Source organism: Struthio camelus, chromosome Z (genome assembly GCF_040807025.1).
Source record: "Struthio camelus isolate bStrCam1 chromosome Z, bStrCam1.hap1, whole genome shotgun sequence".
In the NCBI taxonomy this organism is placed as follows: Eukaryota; Metazoa; Chordata; class Aves; order Struthioniformes; family Struthionidae; genus Struthio; species Struthio camelus.
Genome location: NC_090982.1, coordinates 79,542,772 through 79,567,074, shown reverse-complemented (window position 1 = coordinate 79,567,074; position 24,303 = coordinate 79,542,772). Strand labels below are relative to the sequence as shown.

General features: G+C 46.1%; 2 protein-coding genes across 4 annotated transcripts in view; one reads left to right on the top strand and one right to left on the bottom strand.

Moving 5' to 3' along the window:
• Positions 1–7,595, top strand: part of LOC138064372 (tubulin polyglutamylase complex subunit 2-like) — a 22,794-nt gene extending 15,199 nt beyond the window's left edge. The window contains exons 5-7 of the mRNA XM_068926502.1: positions 599–712; positions 2,239–2,399; positions 4,394–7,595. Coding sequence (XP_068782603.1) covers positions 599–712; positions 2,239–2,399; positions 4,394–4,636 — 518 coding nt within the window. The 3' untranslated portion in view covers positions 4,637–7,595. The remainder of the gene's footprint in view (positions 1–598; positions 713–2,238; positions 2,400–4,393) is intronic.
• Positions 7,405–24,303, bottom strand: LOC138060915 (aquaporin-7-like). 3 transcript variants are annotated; one of them, XM_068926500.1, is made up of 7 exons: positions 24,205–24,303; positions 18,758–18,884; positions 15,424–15,550; positions 12,360–12,497; positions 11,697–11,815; positions 9,478–9,695; positions 7,405–7,844 (listed from the first exon to the last, which is right to left on the bottom strand). In XM_068926500.1, exons 2-7 carry the CDS (start codon positions 18,845–18,847, stop codon positions 7,685–7,687), a joined length of 852 nt encoding a protein of 283 aa, XP_068782601.1. In that variant the 5' UTR covers positions 18,848–18,884; positions 24,205–24,303; the 3' UTR covers positions 7,405–7,684. The 3 variants fall into 3 exon arrangements, with proteins under 3 accessions (XP_068782601.1, XP_068782600.1, XP_068782602.1); XM_068926499.1 differs by lacking the exon at positions 24,205–24,303 and adding an exon at positions 23,817–24,003 and having other exon boundaries at positions 7,685–7,844; XM_068926501.1 differs by lacking the exon at positions 24,205–24,303 and adding an exon at positions 19,977–20,057 and having other exon boundaries at positions 7,685–7,844.

The window sequence follows — 24,303 nt, the reverse complement described above, 5'->3', positions numbered from 1 at the left end:
GGAATGCATAAAGAAATATATATGTCATCAAATTCATCAATGTCTTTTGTTAAGAGAAAAAGAAAAAACTGTTCTCCCTGTACTGCATTAAAAAAAAAAAAAAGAGAGAAGGTAGGGCAAAAATGGGTGTTGGATAAAACAGAAGTAATGTGCTTCAACTGCAGCAAGGAAGATTCAGGGCAGACATGAGAAAAACTTGTAAATGATAAGGGTGCACTGGAGTTCACTGCCTGGCAATTGTGGCATCTCCAGCACTGGAAGTCTTTAAGAAAAGATCAAACAGCTCTGTGGAGTGGCATCCTTAAAGAGACATCCTGCCTTATGCCAGAGAAGGGCTAGAAGACAACTTGATGTCCTTTCCAGCCATCTGATTTTGTTTGTTTGTGGTATGTTTTCCTACGGGAGAGACTTAACGATTTTTCTCATGCTTTTTTTAAACACAGGGAAATTAATCCTTTCCAAGAAGCATAAAAATAATATTTTGATGTAGTTCTTCAATTGATTTGTTAGTATCTACCAAATAGATTTACTCTTTGCAGCTGAAAGACAGTCAATTTTCCAAATATGTTTCTTGAAGGATTTTTTTCTGTTTTTAAAGGTAATGAAGGCAAACCAGAGAAGCCACACTTTGATTCTCGTAGTCTTATCTTTGAATTAGACCCATGCAACGGGAATGGGAAAGTTTGTCTTGTTTATAAGCACACTAAACCAGGTAAGACTGAAAAGAGTGAAGTTTGCCATCTCTTGTTGCAGGTTGTGTCTGGGGGACAGATACATAGCATCATCTTACATTTTTGATCTTCTTTACCTTTGTAGATGAACGTTTACTGGGAAGTCATGGCTGCACTGATCTCAGTGGCCAAGCCTTACAATGACTTAGCGGGAGCTAACATTTTCTTCCTTTTAATGTTCGAGTCAGAGTTATAACTTGCGATTTCTGCATGCATAGCCTATTTACATATTAAAACAGGAAAACACTCACATATGACCTACAGACAATCATATTGAAATAATACAGAGCTCAGCCACTCACTTATCCCTGGTTACTTACATGTCTCAGAGTATTTCCCTCACATTTTGATGCAGAAGGGTGTATTTTGCTTAGAAGCAAAGGGTGGATGGCAAAAAATAGTCCTCAGCCCACTGAGACAGTCTTAGACTGGCTGTGCCACCTAGAGCATGGATGGCATTCCTCCAGGTGCCAGCGAGGTCAGAATTTGGCAGGAAGGGTCAAATGGGAGAGCCGAGCTGAGCCAAGCTTTCTTTTGACAGGTACACAGAAAGTTGTTTTCAGTCATGGACTAGTGAAACCCCCAATTACTTGTAGAGTAGTAGTCATCTGACATTCAGAGTGCACTCTGTACATGTGCACTCTGTACATGTGTATACATTTACATACACTGCGTGTGGACGTGCACATGCGACCTGTTCTTAGTAAAATCCTTCAGTTGTTATCTTATGCCTGTAACTGGGTGTGGCTAAAATTCCCAGGGCTGAAACTTCTGACTTATCTTCTTACCTTTCTAGTGATAATGATTCCAGCCCGTTCAGTGGATGACATGGGCAAGGGGAGGGAACCTTATTTGCAGGCGTTGATGTCGGCATAGGAGGCCTTATGTTTAGCTGACGGTGTTCAGAGTCTCCATTTACCAAGTAAAATCACTTCTTTTTGTCTCTGCTAATCTGACTGTGATTTTTTTCTAAGAAGTTGCCCCCCAGAGAAATTTTTAGTCACTATGGAAAGCCTTTGCAAAATATGTTTTTGTTGGCAACATACACTCCCATGACTTCCAGACTCTGGACTCTACTCGGTAATGCAGATGACTGACTACTAGTTAGTTACTGTTTCTACTTTGCAGAGCAGATAAATGTTTGCAATAATCGTACTTTGAACTTGTGTTACAAAATTAGTGTTTTCCAAAGATGCTCCACCTGGAGTGTCAGTCCCAGGTTGGGAAGTAATAGCGTTGCATCCGTTTCACCGTGAGGGAAGTGAGTATAATGGCTACTTCGTGAGTGTTCAGTAAGGCTGAAAGCAGAACCAAGACCCCTTCAGCCCCCATGCTCTAGCCATTAAACCATGTTACCTCGGGAAAATTGTATATGTTAATCAGGGATGCTCTCTTTCAGAAGGTCCATCCTTTCAGATAAGTGTGTTGTGTCTCCCAGCTGACACTGGCCGGGAGTTGATCTCTATCACTGCAAAGCAGCAATATAATTTTTGTTTCTTTTTTCTAGTTGTCTCCGCAGACACAGAGATATGGTTCTTGGACAGAGCTCTATATTGGCATTTCCTCACCAAAACCTTCACAGCCTATTACCGCCTGCTCATCACCCACCTGGGTCTCCCACAGTGGCAATATGCCTTCACCAGCTATGGGGTCAGCCCCCAGGCTAAGGTAAGACAGCAAGATCAGTCTTTCAAGTAAATCTGGACCAGAAAACACCTTTCTACCTTTTGAAAAGTGGTCTGCAGGCTCAGGTAGGCCCTCCTAGTGAGCCCTGGGGAAGCCCATGAGCCTTTCCTCTCTGGCATGTTACAATCATCTGCTTACGAGAATAAAGTCACTACTGTTGTGTTAACTCTGCTTTTTCACCTGAATTGAGCTCTGCCTTTGACCTCTGATAGCAGGTGGTGGAACCCCAGCTACTTCTGTGCTTTCTTGGCTCTGAAGCCAACCTCTACTTCCATGACTGCCATCAAGTGAAGAGATATAATGCCATTCATCCCCACAGTTATGTATGATTTGTATAGATCATCTTTCTAGGCTTTGCACAGAACAAGAGCTCTCTGGGTGCACAGAACAAGAGCTCTGTGAGTGGAGAGGGGGGTCCAGGTAGACCTGGACAGAAGCCTAGAGGAGGACTATGAGCTTCAGCCTTATAAGAGGTACTAATCCCTTTCCATCCTCCTCGGTCACAAAGAGGTGCCCTGAGGAAATGGTGGCCAAAAGAGTAATTTAAATCCTAGCAGTTCCAGAAGTACTTGTGGGAGAGTGCAGCTTTCATGCTGTTCCCTGCTCCAGGTACGACCTGCTGGTCAGTACAGTTCATTATTATTATTAAAATTGCTATTCTACTCTGCCAGAACCCTGCTGTTAGAGGCTCTTGCCATCCTCTGTGCTTGACTGGGCCTTCAACCCCAACCCAGCTTCCACCTTGTGGAAGGTCAGAGAATGGACCTGATAGCATTGCTGAACACAGCACATAGGCCTGTGCAATGTCTGTGCACGTTCGCAAGCTCTTGTGGGTCTCTGTCAGTGTCTTGCCCTTACCTCTGATCTAACTGCTGTATTGCGTGCATCAAAATTGCTCACTAAAATCACTGCCTGCTTCCTATCTCTTCAATGCCTGCAGAATTTGGCTCTTTGTGTTTCTGGGTTTTGCACTGTCATACTATGCTCTACCTTATCAGTCAAGGCTGCGTGCGTGGTATTCGAGTATATCCCTGGGCTCTGCCTTTCTGTAGCTTTCCTGCTAGAATATTTTGGTATGTTCAGTACATTCACAAACCTTAGTGAAATCACTCGTATATACCCTAGGCATTTCACAGCATCTATTAAATTATGTCCTTCTAATATGTTAACCATTATCATTTTTAAAAGTCTTTAAGGATGATATATTAAAGCCCTTTTCCATTATGCAGTGCATTAACTGATTGCCCTCTACATTTTGGTATCGATCTTCTGTTTATCTTGTTCAGCATTTCATTGAGGGTGGTTTCAGTGGGGTTTGTAATATCATATCCCCTACAGTTTCATTTCCTGACTTCGTGCAATGGATAACTGATAGGAAGAGCACTAAGAGATAGGGACTGCAGGGCATAGCATTATGGGGGCATTTGGGAACGAAAAAAATGTATTCTGGTCACTTCTAGTCATAAAATCAGGGAGAGGAGAAACAATATATATCCTTGGTGTAAAGAGTTAAAAAACCTGTACAGGATATGTGAAAGGTGGGAGGGAGGCTGTATTTTAAAAAGTACGACTAGTTTGGTTCTGTTTCATAAGCACTCCTAAATTCCAGATTTTGTTAATCCTTTTTGCTTCTCTGAAGCTAAATAAATGTGGTTTAGTTTCATCCCTTTCCCTTGCTTGTCCTCCTGTTGGATTAAGTCAGGAGTTGCTCCTACGCTGCAAGAAAGGTAGTGTTAGGTTTGTATCTGGTTCTCCTCTTGCCCTTCTGGAATGTGGAGCAGTTACAGGACTGTAGCTGCAGCTGGGACCATCCTTATCACAGGACACTTTGTGCAATCCAGTAAACTATTGCAAACAGATATGTGTTCCTGCTGGTATATGATTAAAACCAGGTCTTGGGGGTGAGGGGAGAGGAGGGAGGGAATGTCTAATGGAAGATTTTTAACATCCTCCTTCCTCACCATCCTGCCTTTCAGCAATGGTTTAACATGTATAAACCCATAACCATCAACACAGCTCTCCTTTCTGAAGAAGCTGACTCCTTTGTGAACAAGCTGGACCCCAGCAAGGTATTTAAAAGCAAGAGCAAAACTCCAGTGATCAAAAAGAAACCACCCTCCCAGCCAGCAGGCTCCCAAAAGAGCCATACTAGCATGACCTCCTCCAAGACTTCCTCACTACCTGGGAATTCTTCAAGGAAGCGAGATCCCCAGATCTGACCCTGGACAGCATTTGCAATAAGCTTTGATGTTCTCTGCAGAATCTGAGAGCTTCAGACCAAGCCCCTTGCTGTGCATGAGTAGATCTTCCCATGGAAACTACATTGTTGCATTTGCATGAAATATAACTACAATGTACTTTGACGTGGGAGGGAGGTAGATCCTGGTGGCTTTGCGCAAAAACCTTGAGACACTGATTTAATTCACTTCTGCTACTTGCAGCATGTACTTTTCAGAGGGCATGAAGTTCTTGATGTCACTGCTCTGTAGAGAAGCTGTTATTACAGTGCAACTACAGCCCTGAAATGAAAGTAAATGTAAGCCACTATTACTTTATTAGACCCTCGCTGAAATACAGTATGTGAGGCTATTTCTGCTGGCTCCTCTGAAAGAAACCTGCCCTGACCTCGCATGTTATGGGAGCAGGCTGGAACCCACAACACAAAGAAATATCTTTCACTTCAGATAGATAGACTCAAACTCTGCATTTCCCTGTATTCCTTACAATCTTCCAGCTCTGAGATTAACGGTATAGTGGGACCTGAGGTTTCTGTGTCCCTGCATTGGCCTAACCACTTGCTCTACAGCCTAGACCACTCCTTGGCCTTCATGCCATAACCTTTGGGATAGTGAGCTCTGTGTGATGTCCTCTGCAATGAGCCTGGCGGCAACAAGAAGATGCAAGAACCCTCGTTGCCTCTGCTTTCTCCTCTTGCGGGAACTGGCTGGGGGCTGCTAAGCCAGGGCAGCCACAGGTGTACAGTAGCTGTAAGACAGGAGGACACCTTGATTTGTTACTCGTTCATTTGCCAAGCTAAGTATTCAAAGAAGCCTTTGTTACTTATTAAGTGGGCAGGATCTGGCCAGGGGTCATTGAGATCCTACAGTCCTAGAAGACCCTGATGCTATTTTCTGTACTGTAAGTTTTTCAGGGTAGAACTGCACTTTAACCCATTCATTTCTGGTTTTCAATTGCGTTTGACTATTTCCATTAATTTTCTATGCCATCCAGTCTTCTTAGATATGCTGGAAACACATTGTAGCAGCTAGCCCGTTCTGTGCCTGAGTAGGGAATGCAAAGTCACCGTCTCCAAGTAAGCACTGATTATTTAAACAACAGCATATTTTATTTATGAAACACTTGCGTAACTGCATAAGACCAACCTACCTCACAGGGATGTTGTGAGGCTTTCACGAGTATTTATGGCCTTCGGAAAGACCAAACCACCCTGTAAGTGCTTAATAGTATTTTAATAAAGATTTGAATATTTTCCTCCAGAGTGACTGGGTATTTGAAGATGCATTTGGGAGTATATGCACAAGGATGTATGGTAATAGCAGGGTGCAGGCCGGATTGTTTTTTATGCAGTGAAGAAGGGAAGGGTTAGAGTGTCTTTACGCTGATCCCACCCTGAGCTACTCTGAAGCTCCTAGTTTAGTTCACACAGACCAAAAGTCTCAGCTGTATGACAGCAGCTCTGCTTCTGTCCTACGCTCACCATTCAAAAATCTGTGCAACCATCAGCCCCAGCTCTGCCATGCTTTTCTGGCTTCCAGCACTCCCTGCAGCCCACCCTCAAGTGTGGCTGCTCAGAGAGCCCTCCAAGGGTTGCCTGGCAGCTGCCCTCTCGCATCCCCTACACTAAAGAAAATCCTCTAATGCTCTTCAGCCCTCTTAAGATGATGTGCATCTTTTTCCAGGTGAAGGACCTGCTGTAACTGCTCTAGTAAGACAAGGTCAATTCAAATGAGGAAGCAGGGAGGTTAATTTCTGCCACCCTACCTCATGCCACAGTGGTACATTGATAGTCCCTTTATTTAATAGTGAGATGTGAATAATCAATTGTCAAAGCCATTAAATGCCAGTTTCTGGGACTGTGTGCAGCAGTGATGGTCTGTCACATCCTACCCTTGGAGACTCCTGTGTTGTGCCTATTTGCAGGATCCGACCCTGGAGCCTCAGTCATTTGCTTGACATATGTACCAGATTTGCTTAAGAACTTTCTAGAGGAGTTAAACTGTATCACCTGGCCTTCTGCAGGCACCTTCTGCTATTGTTTTGCTTCTGGTCCAATGCTTTCTCAGACTTATCAGGCTGTTGCAGGCCCTTTCGGTATTTCAGATGGAGGTGGCAGAATTCCTGCTGAAGCACAGCAGTCTCTTCCCACGTTTCTGGTGAAGTCACAGTGGAGAAAGGCTGTTCCTTTGTTTTATCATTTGGATGTGCTGTCAAAGAAGCTGTTATAATCCTTTCGTATACTGGTAGCTAAACTCTAACCCATCAGTAACAAACATGGTTCCACCATGCCAACATAGCACAAAACATCTCCTACCCTGTTCCAGGAGAATTGTACAAGGAATCGTGAGATCCTGCAGCTTACAAATTTTTCAGTGCTTGCTGAATGTTCAGATAAAAAAAGCCAAAAAGTGAAGAGCCTATTTCAGACTGTCAATGCCTTTGCTTTTCTTTGTGCTCTGCCAGAGTAGATGCTAGGGTGTCAAATTAGCAAATGGAAACAAATCTAAACCTCTGATTCATTAGTATAGTATCTAGCTCTTACAAAGAATATTATTGGTTGACATTTCTTTAAGCTGTTCCTACTACTGTGAAGTAGTATTTCCTGTGTTTTCACTGACATGATCCCCTGACAGCTTATTTCATTCCTAACTGTTGGATCTTATATTTTGGTTGCTATAGACTTATAGCTATCCAGAGTCTTGCAGCTCTGCTTTGCTTTTCTCTGGAGTGTGATTTTTCTTTTCTTTTTGATACATTTTTTACGCGGCGAGTTTGAAAATTTTCTGTGGGTCATAGACAAGTCTAGCCCTATCCAGGTCTTCCTAGTGTCTCAGAGACCCAGTTTGTCTGGACGAGCAGAACTGCTTTATTAAAAACTTGTCTCCCATTTCTCCATGTGCGGGGTGTAGGAAAGCGTAACTAGTAGTGTCATTGCATGTGCTGGTATCCATTCAGTTCCCTTTTGACTGTCAGTGCACATGGTCCAAGTAAGCTTTCCTTTCAGGCCCTTTCCTTGGGAGACATGGCTGTCACATCCTAGAAATCTCCACGTCTGTCTGTCTTTTCTCATTTCCACTTTCCAGAACGGGCTGATTGTGAAAATCAATAAAGAGTTTGTGGATTAAAACACCAAAAAGACTTCCCAGTGTTGGAGCTATGAGTGGGATCCACCACCAGCCGTGTCCAGCCCTGAAAGGAAACACAGAACAGGCTTTTGGTGAGCCAGACTGAAACCACTGCCCTGCTGCTGCACAGCATGAAGCAAGATGAGCTTAGACTGCTAGAGCAAGAGTGAGCTATGTAAGCAAAGGTGTCTAGTACCTTCCCACATACTGGCTGCTCTAGCAGCAGCTCCCGGAAGCTGTGAGTCTCCCATAGGTCCTATGCCATATCCACAAGCCCATTGCAAATCTCCTGCATACTCTACCATGTTTGAAATGAAGGGCAACTAAATCGCTCCTTAGAGCTTTTTGTTGATGTGGGGTGCAGTTCTATGCTAGCAAAGTTATCTTTCCTTGTAGGAAATAACTGTTCTGACAAGAGTTTGTTTTTCACTGCCAAAGAGCTGTCTAACTGAAAGTCTCAGGGAGTCTAAGGGCTTGATGCAGAATCTGCTCGGTCAAAGAGAGGATCTTTATGGTTTCCATGGGCTTCATATCACAGCATATGAAATCCATGAGCTCTCCACAACTTCGTGTATAGGAGATAGGTAGCTTCCACTATTGATAGACACAGAAAGCATAAGCGATGTGCGCAAAAAGGATCATGGAGAGTAGGGAAGTTAACTCAGAATTGCTTTCTAGGCCTGTGGTTTAACCATAGGATTCATCCTCCTACCAGGAATTACACTTTGCTGGATGCCTTACACAGATTAGCATTCAGCGTTCACGCTACCGCTACCGCTCGTAGCATCACACCATAGCCACACAAGCGCATAGTTGTTGTAGTGCTAGCAAAATGCGATTTGATTTTCAATTATTTCATCTTCATACGCTGCTTTAGAGAAAGCCAGGTGACTAACCTGACACAGTTGGCTTAATCAGATCCTGCATCCGTCAGCCTAATTGCTGGTGGTAGAGTCATTCTCTCTGTTGGCCTAGGAAACTAGCTCTGCACTTCCTGCAGGTTTCCTGCTTTCCTTAAGAAATAATCTATGGACTCCCAGTGAACGTTACTGCCAGAGAGATCCACCTTTACCCCTTCCCCATCTGCATTTCTTCCACCAAACTTTATAGAGAGGTCAAGCGCTCAATGATATTTTCTTCATTTCATGAAAATGGGCAGCAGGGACAGGAGAGAGACTCTACTAATGCCTTCACCATGGGAAAAGCCATAGCATGATACCCAGTCCTACCAGATAGTAGAAGGTAGGGTTTCATCTCCAGATTCAGACACCTAAATTTATGAGAGCTATTTAGCAATCCAGCTGTAGCTACCTACTTTCAGGTCGTCTGAATAGTTCTCTGACTCTCTACTCACTGCAATAACCAGCTAGATCTCTACTCACATGTAAACTGTGTTGTAGGTGCCTAAATTTAGATAGCTGAATGTGGAGCTGAATCCCGTGCTGGAGATTTGGTGTACCCCAAATTATGCGTATGCCACACACGGGGCTCTCCTATGTACAACCCCACTTATTGTAAAGGGAGAGTCCACATTGCAGGCATAGTGTCATTTGGTCGAAAAAAATTGCTTCATCACAAGACCTACTGGGAATCAGGCTCGAACTCCAGTTGTACGTAGGCTCTATGACTGTTTTATCTTGGATTTATCTGCTCTCTTTATGAGCTTGGCAGTATAAAAGCCAAAACAGGTCACTCACGTGAAGACGTCCATTCCCCAGCCAGCAATGGCAGTGAAAATCCTTGGGGGCAGGTCCCGGGAGGGGTTAATGGCATAGCCTGTGTTCATTCCCATCGCCAGGCCAATGCCTAGGACCAGGATACCCGTCAGCAGGGCCTGCGTGCCCTTCAGGGCTCCGTTATTTTTCTCATCATGGATAACTAGAATGCCCAAGAACAGCATCACCGTCGCTATAAACTGCAGGAGCAGGAAAGGGAAAGCAGGTCAGTAGAGAGAATGGCAAAGACAAAAGGATCGTGCTCAATAGAGAAGTGGTGACTTCCCAGATTGGAAAAGCAGGTGGGATTCAAGCTCTGGTCAAGTCAGGGAGGACACCAATGTTATTCAGTCTTCATAGGCGGTCCTAAAAAAAGGCTTGACCTAATTCCCAGAAAAAATGTCTCTATTTCCTCGAAAAAAATGCTCTAGGAGAGGACTAATTTGAACTTTGCAGAGCTGTCACCTCTCTCCAAACTTCAAGTTAGGGACTCAGTTAATTTTAAGTACATCTCAGCTGATAGAGGCAGAGCTGTAATAAACTGTGCTAATAAGGCGAATTTGTTTCAGTCTAAAGGGAGAGACTTGTCAACTCAAACTGGGTACCAGATTCTCATCTGGGAAACTGAATCTCCCATCTGTCACTATGCGTAGCTGACATTCTTAGATCTGCACTGCCCAACATGTCAGGGACTGGGATTTGAATAGAGGTGACTGCACTTGTCTCTTTCTGCTTCAGAGAATGCACCTGGAGATCCTTGGATTGCTTGCAATGATGACAGGAAGAACAGAAACCTGTAGCTCTTGGCAACACCTTGTCATTTGCTTTCTTATGCAGCAAGGACACTGCATGCTCCATAGAAGGCTGAGCAATCGGGTGACCATCTGGAGGCTCTCCAGCTCTCACCATGCTTCCCTTCATGGCCAAGCAGAGCTTCATCAGCTTAGAAACAAAAGCATGGGCTTTCTCAGACTCGAATTAAACGTGAATGTGCCTTCTGCTGTAGCACTGCAGAGTATGGGACACACTCGGGAATAACTCCAAATCCTCTGAGGCATCCCCAAAGGAGTAAGTACTCGAAGCAGGTGGAAACAATATCAGGATGGTTTTGCTCCATGACAGACTCAGCAGAGCAATAGTGGGGATTACAATGACTAAGTATATAGCTGTCTCATTGGCTTGCTGTGCAGGTGGTTTGCACTCACTGTCAAGCCTTCTGATGGAAAATCTAATGGTAAAAAACAAAACTGAGAGTGGTCTTAATATCTGAGACAAGCTTTTATCCCTCTCTTATTTCTGGACATCTTGATATTGTGTTACGTGCTGGGAATAACCTGTATTCGTTGCCAGCTGGGCTGTTCAAACCCCCAGAGGTTCAATCCAGACAGGCTGTATTCCTGCAAAGTCAGTCCCAGGCCACCTGTACTGGTTAAGGGGTAGCCAGGAGAGCTACCTGAGAATACAGAGGGGGTGTAAGATCCAGGACAGGAAGAACAACTCAGGGTATTGCCCAGAAGCCATGGGAGATGGTTCATGCCATTCCTCAGCTTCAAATTTCCCATTGCTTGGGCTGAGTACAAGGGGAAGTGCCTATAGGGCACTCAGACTGAGCTGAGAAGCAGCCTGGAAGTGTTATCCTTTAGGCTTGGCATTTCTCCTGAGACAAGCATGGGGCTGGAAGGAGCAGGTAGACCTTGGCTTGAGGTCTGATTTGCAGTGACTTAACCCACCACACGCAGAAAAGGGAGTAGATTTGGCCCCACGGCAGCAGACTGTATTGAGTTGGCTGGAGGAACTGAGTCCTTCAGTCTCCCACGTCATCTCGAGGGACCATGCAGATGAGATCTCATGCTTGGAACTTTCCTCCCATTAATGCCCTCTCCAGCACAGCTTGTATCAACACAGTGACCTGTACTGGCCATACTCTGGGCTAGAATCCTGACCGAATCCTCCCCTGACCTAGGCTACTCACCCAGCCTGAGCACATGGTTTCTGTGCTCCTGCTCCCCTTGGACCAACTTAGCCACCAAGCTGCCTTGAACCCTACCTGCAGCCAGATGCTTCTAAGGACAGTGGTCTCCTTGGAGCAAGGGTTGTGCTTGGGTATGCACACTTAGCACGGTGAGGCCTCTGTAGCAGACTTGCAACAGCACCTATTGCCATCCACCTTCCCCAAGCACTCCACAGCTGTACCCACTGACCTCTGTGAGGAAGCCTCCCAGCAAGGACATGTATGGAGCAGGGTAAGTGGAGAAGATCCCCGCTGTGGCAGTTGGTCCCGTCACTGTAAAGTTCCCCTTGGTATAGTCATACAGTGCATCTAGGAGAAACGGAGTTAGGGGAGTTAGCACAGCAGCCCACAGAGTTCATTGCATGCAGCATGGACAGATGTCTACCCACTGCAGCCAGTGCAAACACAAACAGGAAAAAATGCGAAAGACATCACCAGAGCAACACACCCCTTCCAGAGCATGGTCTCACTTTGGTCCACAGTTGCTTCTTTAACCTGTCAGCTCCCCATCCCTTCTCTGGGGGCCTCATGGAGGCTGAATGCTCATATAGCCCTGGGAGGCTTTCCTCCCTCTGCCCCAGCAGGGGCACTGGAGGACTTGCAGACCCTTAAAAACAAAACACTGCCAAAATGCAGCTACCAGCCTTGAGGCAGGTTTTGGTAGTGGGAATGCCCTGGGCCCTGCGTTGGCCTTGAGCTGTAATGATCTGTCTCACTAATCAATAGCTTGCCTGCCTCACTCAGACATTACGGTGGGTACGATAAAGGGAAACATTTTGGTGAACTGTGAGCTAAGACTGAAATGATGTCCACATCACCGCCCACCCCTGCCATGATAAAGAAACAACCATACCGTAGTAGATGCCAAAAACAGTAGCTGCTGCCAAAAAGGAGCCCAGGAACTGGCCGAGCAGATAAACTGGTAACTTTTTCCAGGGGAGGTTGCCTAAAAGGCAGTGAGTGAGGGTAATGGAGGCGTTCAGATGAGCTCCTGCAAGATCACAACAGAAGAGAATGACATCTGCTCTGAAGGGCCTGTTCTGGAGCATGTCTCCCATACCACAGGTAGCGAGCGACCCAGACCTTGCTCAGGAATGCCAAGCAGCAACCCTCTCCCAGCCACGATGGCAGGGTCTCCCTCCTGCACAAAGCTGACCCATTTTCCCTGGAGACAGGGATCCTTCTAGCCAGCTTGCTCCTTCATTGACTTGCATTTCAGATTGTCATTTACACCTGCAGTCTGAGGCTTCCACCCTGACCAAAGCATGTAAGAGTGTATGAGCTCATGGGCTGCTATGGGCCCAAACACAGGCAGGCTGAGAACTCCTGCCTGACTCTGGAGCAGCTTTTAGCTCTAGTTCGCTGAGCACGGTGTGGATCTCCCCTGTGGTTTCCCCGGGACCAGTTAAATGCTTGCCCATCACTTTATTGAGCAACTCACAGTGGTGGCATCTCCTCCAGCTGGGGTACTGCTAGCTGGGTGACTGCAATATCCCTGCATGATGCAGGGTACAGAGCACCTAGCCTTAGTCCTCTGAGAGTTCAATATCCTCTGCTTAGCACACTGTAGACCACAGGCTGCTCCCAGAAAGCAGGTCATCTTGCTTATCAGAGACACCTCTCCTGGCATGGAATGAGTCTCCTTCTATATGGGCTTCTCTCCATTCAGCTTAAAGGGAGCCCAGACCTTAGACGCATCACCCACCTTTTATATAGTTATGTATATTGGTTACAAATCATATCCTAAATGATGGAACAACCTCTGAAAACATCTGATAGGCAAGGAGAGTCTGATTCTGGCAGAGCTGAGTGCCCCGAGCTAATGGCAGATGCAGGCTCTTAGCACCTCTGGCAGCAAGGCACTAGATGCTAGGGTAACAAACTGAAATCAGCCAGTGAGGCCCGCATATCTGTATGTTTGTAACGCAAAACTCTGTACAGGGCTGTCAGCAGGGGCTCAGCTGAGCTCTTGGATATCACTGCATTGAGATGGCTTAGGAGGATGGCTGTTCCTGCCCAGACCATGGTTATGCCCACTGGTCCAGAGCAGACATGGTCCTTCATTTGCAGAGTTTGTAATCTTAGACTGCATTTCGTTAAACCTTTTAGCACCTGGTTCTCATATAGCACAAGAGCAGTTTTCCTTATTTTGAGGGAACATTTTCTGTGGTATTTCCATGGTGCTGTTGGAGAAAGATTGAGTGGATCCAGGTTCTGTTCTGGCCTAGGCCACATAATTCTTGTGTGCTCAGCACAAATCACTTCTGTTCTCCAGCCCTAATCTCCCCACAAGTCCAATGGAAATATTTGCTTTGTCCCGTCTAGTAGGTTTAAACTCTGGGCATCAGTAAATGTTACAAGCTCAGTGGGCTTCTCCTCCTCCAGACTCACAAAGGTCTTATCAAAGTGCAAGACAGAGTGAGGTTAAAGTGCATGTGCTGCCTGCTACAGTCCCACAATCACAACTGAAACTGGGGGACATCCCTTTTTCTTCCATCCTCTAATTCCTTGTGAGCATGAACCAGCCATTTCAGTGATCACAAGAAGCATCTTATGATGCAAGTGAAGCCAAATCACAATGCCAAGGAGCCCTGCTGCTGGCTCCAGAACCCATCTGTTGCTGGCTGAGCTGAGACCTCATCTCAAACGTCGCCATGGACTGAAGGGACCCCCTTTGCTCTGCTCGCTTTCCCCAGGGTGAATTCACCAGCTCCAAATGGACAAGGAGACTAAGAGCTGACTCATGTGGAACAAGTTTCTTTTCAAAGCCATCCCCAGCTTTGGGCATCTCTCTTCTCCCACAGCTCGAGAGCAAGGACTTGCTTTCATTTTCTGCCTGCTAGAGCCCTTATCTCTTCACTTGGGGCGGATGAATGCAGAAATTGCACAAGGCAAGAGGTAATGCTCTGTCGCATGAGAGATACCGTCCCATAGGCCTGAAATACCACCTTGTGTGAGTGCAGAGTGTGCTTGTGTGTGTGGATATGTGTGCATGGGTGTGGATGATAAGGAGAAAATTTGCATATCATTCCTTATTGCAACATCAGCAGCAAGATCTCCTTGGCAATAAATGATTTACTTCCTCATGGGTCATACTGGCAGCATGTTTTCCAAACTTCTTATCTCCTTGGGCATATCCCAAGTGCCTAATGTGGGCACTGCTGAAACCTTTCTCTGATGACTCTGACAACACCAGATGGCTGAATCTCTCCCATTGTCTCCGTCCAACTTGCCTTACAGGTGAGCAAGGAGTCCCCAGAATACCCACTGTGTTTCCTGCACCACTTTATCAGGGCCCTGACTGCAGGAACAGGCTCTAATTACCTGTAATGTGCAACCTGGAACATCATTTCTGTGATCTTTCTCTGTAATCCTCCTCTGCAACCTCTTTCCCCACCACCACCACATGTGTTTGGCTGCTGTGATCAAAGTCTGCTCTGATTTGGTACAGCTGTGTAACCCTGAGTCAGACAGCTCTCAATGCGACTGAGTTGTGAGCAGGAGCTGGGAGAAACCTCATCTGGGGCACCTACCCATGCATCCTCTATCTCGGCTCGGGACATGCCTTTAAGATCAGGCTCTCAACATAGTGTAGGTATGCTGTGCCCGCCCTTTACTTTGCTGATCCTGATCTTGCCTTGCCATCTCGACTCTTTGGCTTGACCTCAGGCCTGCATCATCCCTGCGGACTTGTCTGGCAATCACAGGATCGCAAGGCTGACCCTGGTAGTCACTAGTGTCACCAGACCTGCCCTGCTCTTCTTGTTTGGGCATGGTGGAACTGCCTTTCTTGTTGGTGAGGCTGCTGCTCTGCTTGCCATGCTGCCATCCGCAGCTCCACAGCCCAGTCTTGCTGCCCCCTGACCTATGGCCTTTGCAGGACATAAAGATCTCCTGTGCTCAGGTGTCCTACTCACCAGAGATTCCTCCAGCTGCATGGATCCCCAAGGTGACACCAATGCCAAATCCCAAATTGATGCTCAGATACTGCCCAAATTCTCCTCGTCCTAAAGTCACTTGAGCAGCAGAAGACAAGCCAAAGAGCTAGTGAATGGAAAAAGAAAGAAAGAAAGGAGTGTTAAAAGTAGTACTACTGCTGTGGTGGACTGTGATTCCTCGGCACTTTTTCAGTAATACTAACAAATTTCCAAAGGGTCTCACAAGTGGAAAGACTCTAAGGTGCCCATGGCCAGGAGATCAAACAAGAGTGAAGCCCTCCTGCAAAAATCGAACAGGTACGTGGGTATTCCTTAGTGGTGCCAGATGCTCTGGTCTGAGGCTCAAATGAGATGATTCAGAGTCTTGGTGAAGGCCTCTCTGCATGGAGTCAGGGGCATGAACCCAGCAACAGAGTCACAACAGACATCTCAAAGACAGCAGCCCAAGTCGGATGGAATGAAGGCTGGGCAAATTCTTATTTTCTTTTCTTTCTTTTCTTTTTTTTTTGTTTTTTCTTTCAATTTATTGTCTAAAAATGTAGTTTGGTCAAGATAAAGCTGTTTGCCAAACTTGACTCTAATTTTGGTAACTTATTCTGGCCAAAAACAATGAAGGAAATTCTGATTTGACTTTTCCTTTCAATGCATATGTTTATGAATTGAAAACAGCCACGGTTTCATTATTTTTTTAGTGACTAAAAGGCAACCAGGAAAAAGATAAAAAGAAATGTAAATACTTCATTCCAGCAGGAAAATACATATTTAAGAAATTACTCTGTCCTGAAAGTAAATATAGTTAACTCTTTTAATGTGCTCAGAGGCTGGAAAAATCATTTATTTTCACAGCTCTTACACAGAAATCTACAGAATGACAACGCTTCTTTTGAGGTCTCTGCCTCTCAAACTGCTTAGGGCTTAGAGTATCCCGTACCTTAAACTATACCAGTGTTTATTCAGGGAAGACAAGGACCAGGTAACATACCCCTCAAAGAAATAAGTCAAAATGTTCTGCAGCACCTATATTTCTGCTTTGGGCTGTCCTGTTTTGGCTCAGATCTTTACTGCTGTCTCTGGATCCAAGCTTCATCTCATGCACCTGCTCTTCCTCTTCCCCTTCAAACACCAAAATCCCCTTCCCCAGAGATGCTATTCTCACCTTTCTCATCTCTTCAGACCTCGCTGCATGGTCCACATAGGGTCACAGCCTGCACAGTGTTTGCCTCAGCAAAAACCACCCAAAGCGTTCGCCGGGATGTCCTCCAGCATCCGCAAAGCCCTTACAAAACTCTTTCCTGCTTATTTCTGAGCCTTTCCAAAGGCAGGTCCAAGAGAATCAAATATGTAAGAAAGGACACAAGTTTTGCAGGAATGCATGCAAGTTCAGAGGAAGGGGAGCAGAGCAGGGGACTGCTATTAAAGCCGAATTGAAACTTTTTTGTCCTGAAAAAAGTAAGAGACAGGCCAAAGAAGCTATTTTGCAGCACAGAGCCAAACCTCTGGTGATTTCTTCTATTCTCATGACCCCCAAATAACCTTTGTTTTTCCTACCTCCCCACTCCCAGTGCCATTTTCTCCAGCTGCCTGCTTCCCTCCTTTATGAACATTGCCTGTCTATTGAAACAGGAGCCCCTGTCCTGGCTAGGTGCTATTGTCCAAATAACAGACAGCCCGAGTCCTGGAGATGCAGAGAAGACGTTCCCAGGTGCAACAAGGGGCAGGGGGTTGCCAGAGAGGCTACCTTTGGATGCTGGTTGTTATTTGCCACCAACCGTTGATGGGGCTGGTTAATGTGCCGTATCCTTCCTCCCACTCTATAATCTCATGGAGCTCAGTGAGAGAAGAGTCAGCATGAGTTGCTGGCCCCAAACTCTCTCTTGAACTGTCAGAGTCCTGGGCACAAAGACAAGAATTCTTCAGAATCCTCCTTGGGCTGCTACCCTGGCAGCACTCCCCTGAAGTTGTTCTTTATCAGCCAGGAAGTTTTGCCACCAGAAACAAAGGTGATGGAAAAGGAAAAATATTTACTTAGCTCCTGCTGAGGAGTCACAGATGTCTCTACTCTGATGTCCAATGTGTGTAGAACGACTTGTGCAGTAGGAATGGATTTCAAGGGACTATATACGCAAGATGATGTGATAAAATGCAAGTATCCTTTGCACATGCGGTTATTGTCCTTGAAAAAAGCACCTTTGTCTGTGCAGACAGCTATGTCAAAAGGTCCCCATGCTTATGGAAATCTCCAAGTATAAATTATTTGAGCAATCCTCAGCCCTTCTGTGGCAGCCTCTGTCCGAACTAAACTGCCTCTCTCTGCCCAGAGTTGCTTACAGGCTATGTCCAGGTATAATAAATTAGCAATGGCAATTACTGGACCTTTTCAGAGAGAAGATCTCGTTTTGTTGTGATGGGTTAACACGCTGAGGCTCTGATCCCAGCAGGGCACTGCACCAATACCAGTGCTCAATTCTGACTGCAAAGCAGTCACCCCTGCCTTCCTTGCCCTCTCCCCCAAAAACCTCTGAAGCAGCCTGGAAGCGCAAAACCACTTCACTTCACGGGCAAGAGATCTCTCAGGCAAGGGAAGAGTTTTTGTATGATTTGAGATAAATGCTATTCATTTGCCAGCATAAGACAACTGAAGACAAATTCCTGGCATGCTTTACACCTGGCAATTATGTTTCCTAATGGTGGGTTGTGGCTCCAGAGAGTTTCACAAGCGTTAATTACCCTGGCAACCCCAACAGGAAAATGAATGAACGCTGTTCTCGTTTCACAGAGACTGTCAGTGGCAAAAGAGCTGAGGATCTGCCCGCTGCTCTTCTGAATCCTGCGCAGGATCTCAGGTAGGCATGAGTGGTAGCTGCTCAGCCTGCACGATCCCCTTCAGTACCACAGGGAGAAGAGCACCAATTAGCTGCCTGTGAGTTTAAGGGGGTTTGTCACAAGCATTGTGTTGTCCTATCTGACCAGACACCGCTGTTTGTTTTCATTCAGAGTCTCATCTTTCTTTTTTCCTAGAAGAGAACTGGAACAGCCTGTTCATCCCGACGTGTTTCACCTTCTCTCAGTGCCCCACCTACCACTTGCATTGCCTTTTTCCTCCGGAAGGTTTTCAACAGATTGTCTACCCTGATGCAAAGCTGCCATGGGACCAGAGGAGAGGGTTAAGCAGTAATAACCAGCTGATGAGCAACGCTGAGGATGTGGCAGGAAACCACTGCACTTACAGACTGCTGCTGCAAATATTTACATTCTCACCCCCCCACACACACACATACACAGACATGCACATCTGGGCCCATCTCCTCCTTACCATCAGGATGAACATCCCCAGTGCTTCTGCCAGTAGCTCCCTGATGGTTCTGTTATGAACTGTGAGCGCCTTCTGAATTTTCTCCAGCATTCTGCTCTCCGGCTCCAGCGTGCAGCTGCGGGAGCTCCTGTTGTGAGAGCAGACTTCATTGCGCTGAGCTAAGTTACCCTTTGAAACTTGGCAACCTCCTTTCACCCTCAGACACCTTCACTCATTTGGTTAAAGATGAACAAGCCAATAAAATAGCAGCCAGCTTTAAAGTCTCTCTCATCTGCCATCCGTTTAAATCTGAATGGTGAAGATGCAACATTTCTGCTGCCAGTGCCTTGCAAGCTCTGCACCTCTGCCCAGGAGCAGTGTGTCTCCAGAGAGATGGAGCTGTAAACAGCCTCACTGTGTTATTAAAGTACCTCATTCTCCATAACCTTTTCCACAGGCACAGACAATAAATAGGAATTTTGTCTGTGCTCTGCATTGTAACCTGCTGGCTGGTGGCTTGGTGCCGTTCTCCTTTAATGAGTGGGATTAGGACTGTTTGCCTGCACTTTGAAGGACTATCTTGCTCATGCTTAGCGGGCAGTGAGGATGCTCTGTCTGGAGCAAGTATACACCACTGTCCATGGTCAGGAAGCAGAGAATGGCTGTAGAGTTGCTACAGGTTGAACATTTGATCTCCCAAGACAGTTCTGCAGGTTGTGTTTCCTTAGTTCAGCAGCCGGGACTCTTTTCTTCAGCCACAGCAAGGCTGCCAGAAATGCTCTGCCCGGTTCTCTGTTGCTCTGGGTCCTGCTGCACCATGCAGCTGGACACACTGACTGCACCCCGTGTGCACAGCTCTAGTCATGCTAGTGCAGAGCCTCCTCACCACACCCTCCCTCCTGTCCTCTCATGTGGCACCAGGAGAGACCTGTCTCTGGTGATGATCCCTAGAGAAAAGCTAACAACTGTGTAGTTTGCAGAGCGCAGTGCTTGCATGGCATAATGCCAGCATGTAGTTATGGCAGGAACAGGGAATTAGTGTAAGGAATAAACACAGCTTCACACCTGGATCCCAGAAATAAGAGATGGATGTCTTTGCTCTCACCTGGGTACCAGAGCAGAGCCCTCACTCTCCCACACTGAACAGTAAAATCTCAACCTTCTGATTCCCTCTGTTTATCTTCCTGCCTACCACCTGCAATAATGCTCTTACCCCACCACTGTAGAAATTTTTTAATACCTTTTCAATCACTCTTTGTTCAACTACAATCTATTAAACCCACTGAGCTCTCAGGGACCTTTTTCCATGAGCCTTGTCCAGTTCTTTGCTGCTTTTCTTCACTTTCGTCTAACCCTGCTGCGGTTTCTAAGTATCTGTCTGAAGGGGATGTGACACACAGCTCCGGAAGAGGCACAAGCAGCTTCATGGATTGGGACATAGTGTTCTGCTAACTCTGTCTCTGGTGATGCCTCACGCTGTCCTACTGCTTTGCAAAAGTTCATGAACTTTTCTCTCACCCGCAGGACATTGTGCAACTCTGTGGAAGAACCTAGGAAGCTATTTCTCCTCTCTTCTCCATAGATGATTTTCTACATTGCAGCAAGGAAGGTTTTTATGGACTGGGACAAGCCCTCCTCCAGCAACAAATTAGTTATTGATCTCATTGAACTGTCTGGCTAAATATACAGTAAATTACTAGGCTGTCTGGGATATCATTTAATCATGAGGGATGATGATCACATTGCTGGAAAGGGTGCTCCTACAGTACCTTCCTACTTAGAAAGCTTTTTCTCCTATGGGGTTGTGAGCCATAGTGTGTCACAGAAAAAGGGACAAATAGATCCTTCCAGGTCACTTGATTCTCTGCCATGCAAACATTTATTAGTGGCGCACACAAATGTGAACCTGGGAGTGCCAATCCAGGGCAGTGAGGGGAGCCTGGAGTTTCTTCTGCACGTGGTAGTTTCCAGCTGAGATGTAAAGCTGAAGTCCTGGCATCAGTGTGTATTGGAGTTCACACAGCATTTCTGAGACGAATGTGAGTGTGAATCAGTCTGTACACCCCATATCTGGACCTACAACTTTGGTTTTCATTCCTAGATCTCAAGGGGCCTTTCAAGTAGACGCCTTCATTTTACAAACAAGAAAGCAGCTGCATTGTCTCTGACAGGTTTTGTACCATTTTTGAACATAACTATAGGTACCTATATATTCTAATTTGGACTGAGAAGTGGACAGGCATTTTCCAGGAGTGCTGGGCTCCTGCGGACCTGCGCTCATCTTAGGCAAGAAGGAGATCGCAGGTTCCAGTGGAAATCTTTGATTTAATCATTACATTTGAAGCACGATTACCGAAATCACCAAGTGCCCTAAAACTGTAACGTGCTTCTAGGGTAGCCTTTCCCAGTATCTTTTTCTTGTAGACAATCAGGCAGAAAAGGAGTTTGATCCTGGGCCAAGGGGCACACGTGGAGCGTTGGGTCAGCTGAAGGGATCAAGAGTGGTGCCTTCGCGCTTACAGCATAATGCAGCCCGTGGTCCAGCACCAGACTGTTTAGGACGGCCCCGTGAATCTCAGTTTGAGGAGTATGGCACTGGATGCACTTCTCGCCACTGTCTGTCCTCTTACATAGATGGTTCCACAAGGTGGCACTGAGACATTAATTTCCCCCTTAAAACTGCTTAGACAAGATCCTGTGCTGGCTGCTGAAAAATGTCTGACTCCTTTATTTTGAGGGTTCTTCTGGTCATTTTGTGCATTAAAGAAAGGCAATCTGCAAAGGAGCGTAACAAAACAAATACCTTTCTCTGACTCCTGTAGGGCAGAGTACCTCTGCTCTAACAGCATGCAAAACCAAAGTGTTTAAGTCTGAGCCTGTCACCCTGCACTTTCTTTATGATCAACAAAGAGAAATAGGCAGCTCCATAGGGTGATTCGTCCCCACCTAAAATAGGCATCTGAGGCCAGTCTTGTGAGTCACTCCTGCAGCTGGCAGTTTCCCTCCAGTGTCACCACTAGGGGCATGAAGTGATCAGCTCCAACAGGCACACCTACACAGCAGGGATCCGATGCCAGGTGAGCTGGACTGCCCTTACTATCTACATCCAAGTGTAATGATCATGAATGAGCACAAACAGCCATCTGAGTCAGCCAAGGGCTGGAGATCGAAGATCTGCTGGTCGCCCAGCATCACATGTTCATACCTCTTGGATGGTTTCACATATCTGTAAGGCTGATGAGGCTCTCTGGGGTCACCAAACAGAGTCTCCTACTAACACAAGCAGCCACATCACACCATCCCTCATGAGCTGACCCCTCTCCATTTTATGAGTAAGCGCCCCTACTCCTTCTGGTGGAAGTCTGTTAGTAGAACTTGCTGCTCTGGAGATTAGAAACTTTCTTCTAATTTCCAGTCAAGCACATTCTCAAACCTCTTTGTTTATGTGCCAGCATTACCTCATCACAGTCATTAACTCATTTCTTACAGATGCTATCGGATAAGATTTTCCAGGGGACACACATTTAATCTTTAAATGATCATCCAAGAAAAGTTTTGTGTTTTCTCAGAGTAATCACTTCCAGGCTCCCAAAGCATGTCCAGTCTTTCTGGATAAAAAGAGCCCCTGTTGCTCCCAGACTTTATCACTTTGGGTTACTTTGGAGTTCGTATTTAGCTTTTCACATATAGAGGGGAACAGAGTGCTTCCTGACTGAACACGAAAAACATCCCAGGAAATCCTTCGCACCACAAACAATCATCTCAGGAATTGGACAAGCCAGACACACAAAAATCCCCCACTTAAAGTTAGGAATTAGGTGTCATCAGTCATCTCCCAAGCTTAGCCCATTAGGAAAACTGCTCGCTCAAACACTCTAACAGCTATGCAAAGCTGTATGTTAGCAGGAGACAAGCTCAGTCCAGGCTGGTACATGTCACTACTGAAGTCAGTGATATAACTCACACTGACAGGATGGAAGACCACAGAACACCCTCACCACTCCACATACACAGGCATTCTTTAATTTTCAGCAGAAATGATGTTCCACGTGGTCCTGCAGACAAGGTAGGTCTTGTTAGAACAGCATTAGCTGCTCACGTTTAGCTCTGTGCCATCTCCAGTGTTTACTTTGACTTGCTCACATACGGAAACGTCACTCAGCGTTGATCCTACAAAGATTTTGCCATGTTTTCCACTACCCGTGAAGCAAAGACCTGCTAAACCAAATCCATTTTCTTCCCTAAGAAGACAAGTGTGCTGTCAGAGCTAGTAATAAAGGTCTGAGGTTTTGGCTCAGTGAAGCCCCACTAACAGTGTTGGTGTTGACATATATCATACAGAAGAGCTAGGGAAATAGCTCCCGCAGGTCCCACCAGGGCAGCACTGGGAAGGCTGAGGTCCTGCGGACTCCAGGGGAGTCGCGCTTCTGTGAGCAATAACTTCTCTGTTTCAATTTGACAGCGCACGTGTTTCCTCCTCACCCAGGAGTTCATTTTTCTCTTATTTGTGCTAATCAACAGCTGGAATGTTGCCACTCCATTAGCTTCAGTCCTGCTGGTAGAACATTAACTTTTTACTAGAGGCTGAAAGGAGCATTAACAAACAGCACAGCAGAGGAGCTCCTCACTGTGGGATGAGGACAGCTTGCTCCATCCTCAGACTAAATGAACACGAGATTACTCCTGGCACCAAGACATCCCCGTGCTCCTTTGGGAAGCAAGGCCAGACGCTGATCCCAGCAGGAAAGGGCTGCTGAGCCGCATGTCCATGGTCACATTTCCTGACCAGGGATCACTCAGATTGTGCTAACAGGAGGGTTAAAGCTGCCTTAGCTCCCTTCTCCTCTGCAGTCATCATCTGCATGTCCAGGTCTCACAGAGACTCATGCAACAGCTCTGATATGACCTTAACTGTCTAGGACGAACATCACTTGATAAATCCTATACATCTGCATCACACTGTCTCACATTAATTTTGTCTTTCTCCTCTCATTTACAGCTGTCAAGCACTGAGCAAGTAGCAGATGCACCTGATATTTGTCTCTAAGCAGATGCCTTTGCTCTCTGTACTATTACGTACCTTCCCATTCCTAGGACACCAGTCTCCAAGGCCTTTCAGATCATCCTGAATGTCATCACCCCTTGCCTCGAAGCTGGCCAAACATCCAAACATCCCATCAGCACACCTGTCCCTTCTGCACTGGGCACACCAATGAAACGCTGGAGGCCATCAGAATCGGGAAGGGCCGTAGAGAACTGCACCATCCACTTCCCCTGTCAACGCAACCCACTTCACAGTGCCTCTTCCAGTTACAGCCTTCCGCATCTCAGCTGAGAGCTGATAGAAAGAGATGCTAAGGTTTCTGCCTCCCACCTGAGAAGCAATATGTGCAGGCCCCCTACAATTCATACTCATTTTCTACACACTGTTATAGATCCCTTTTCTGTAAAATGAGGCTAGCTCTTACCTAGTCAGGCAGAAGCGAGTTTGGAAGGGTCTATCAGACGTGTGCGGTGATATGAAGATGGGAGTCTCTTGCAGTCTGCAACCCTCTGTTTCACTCACG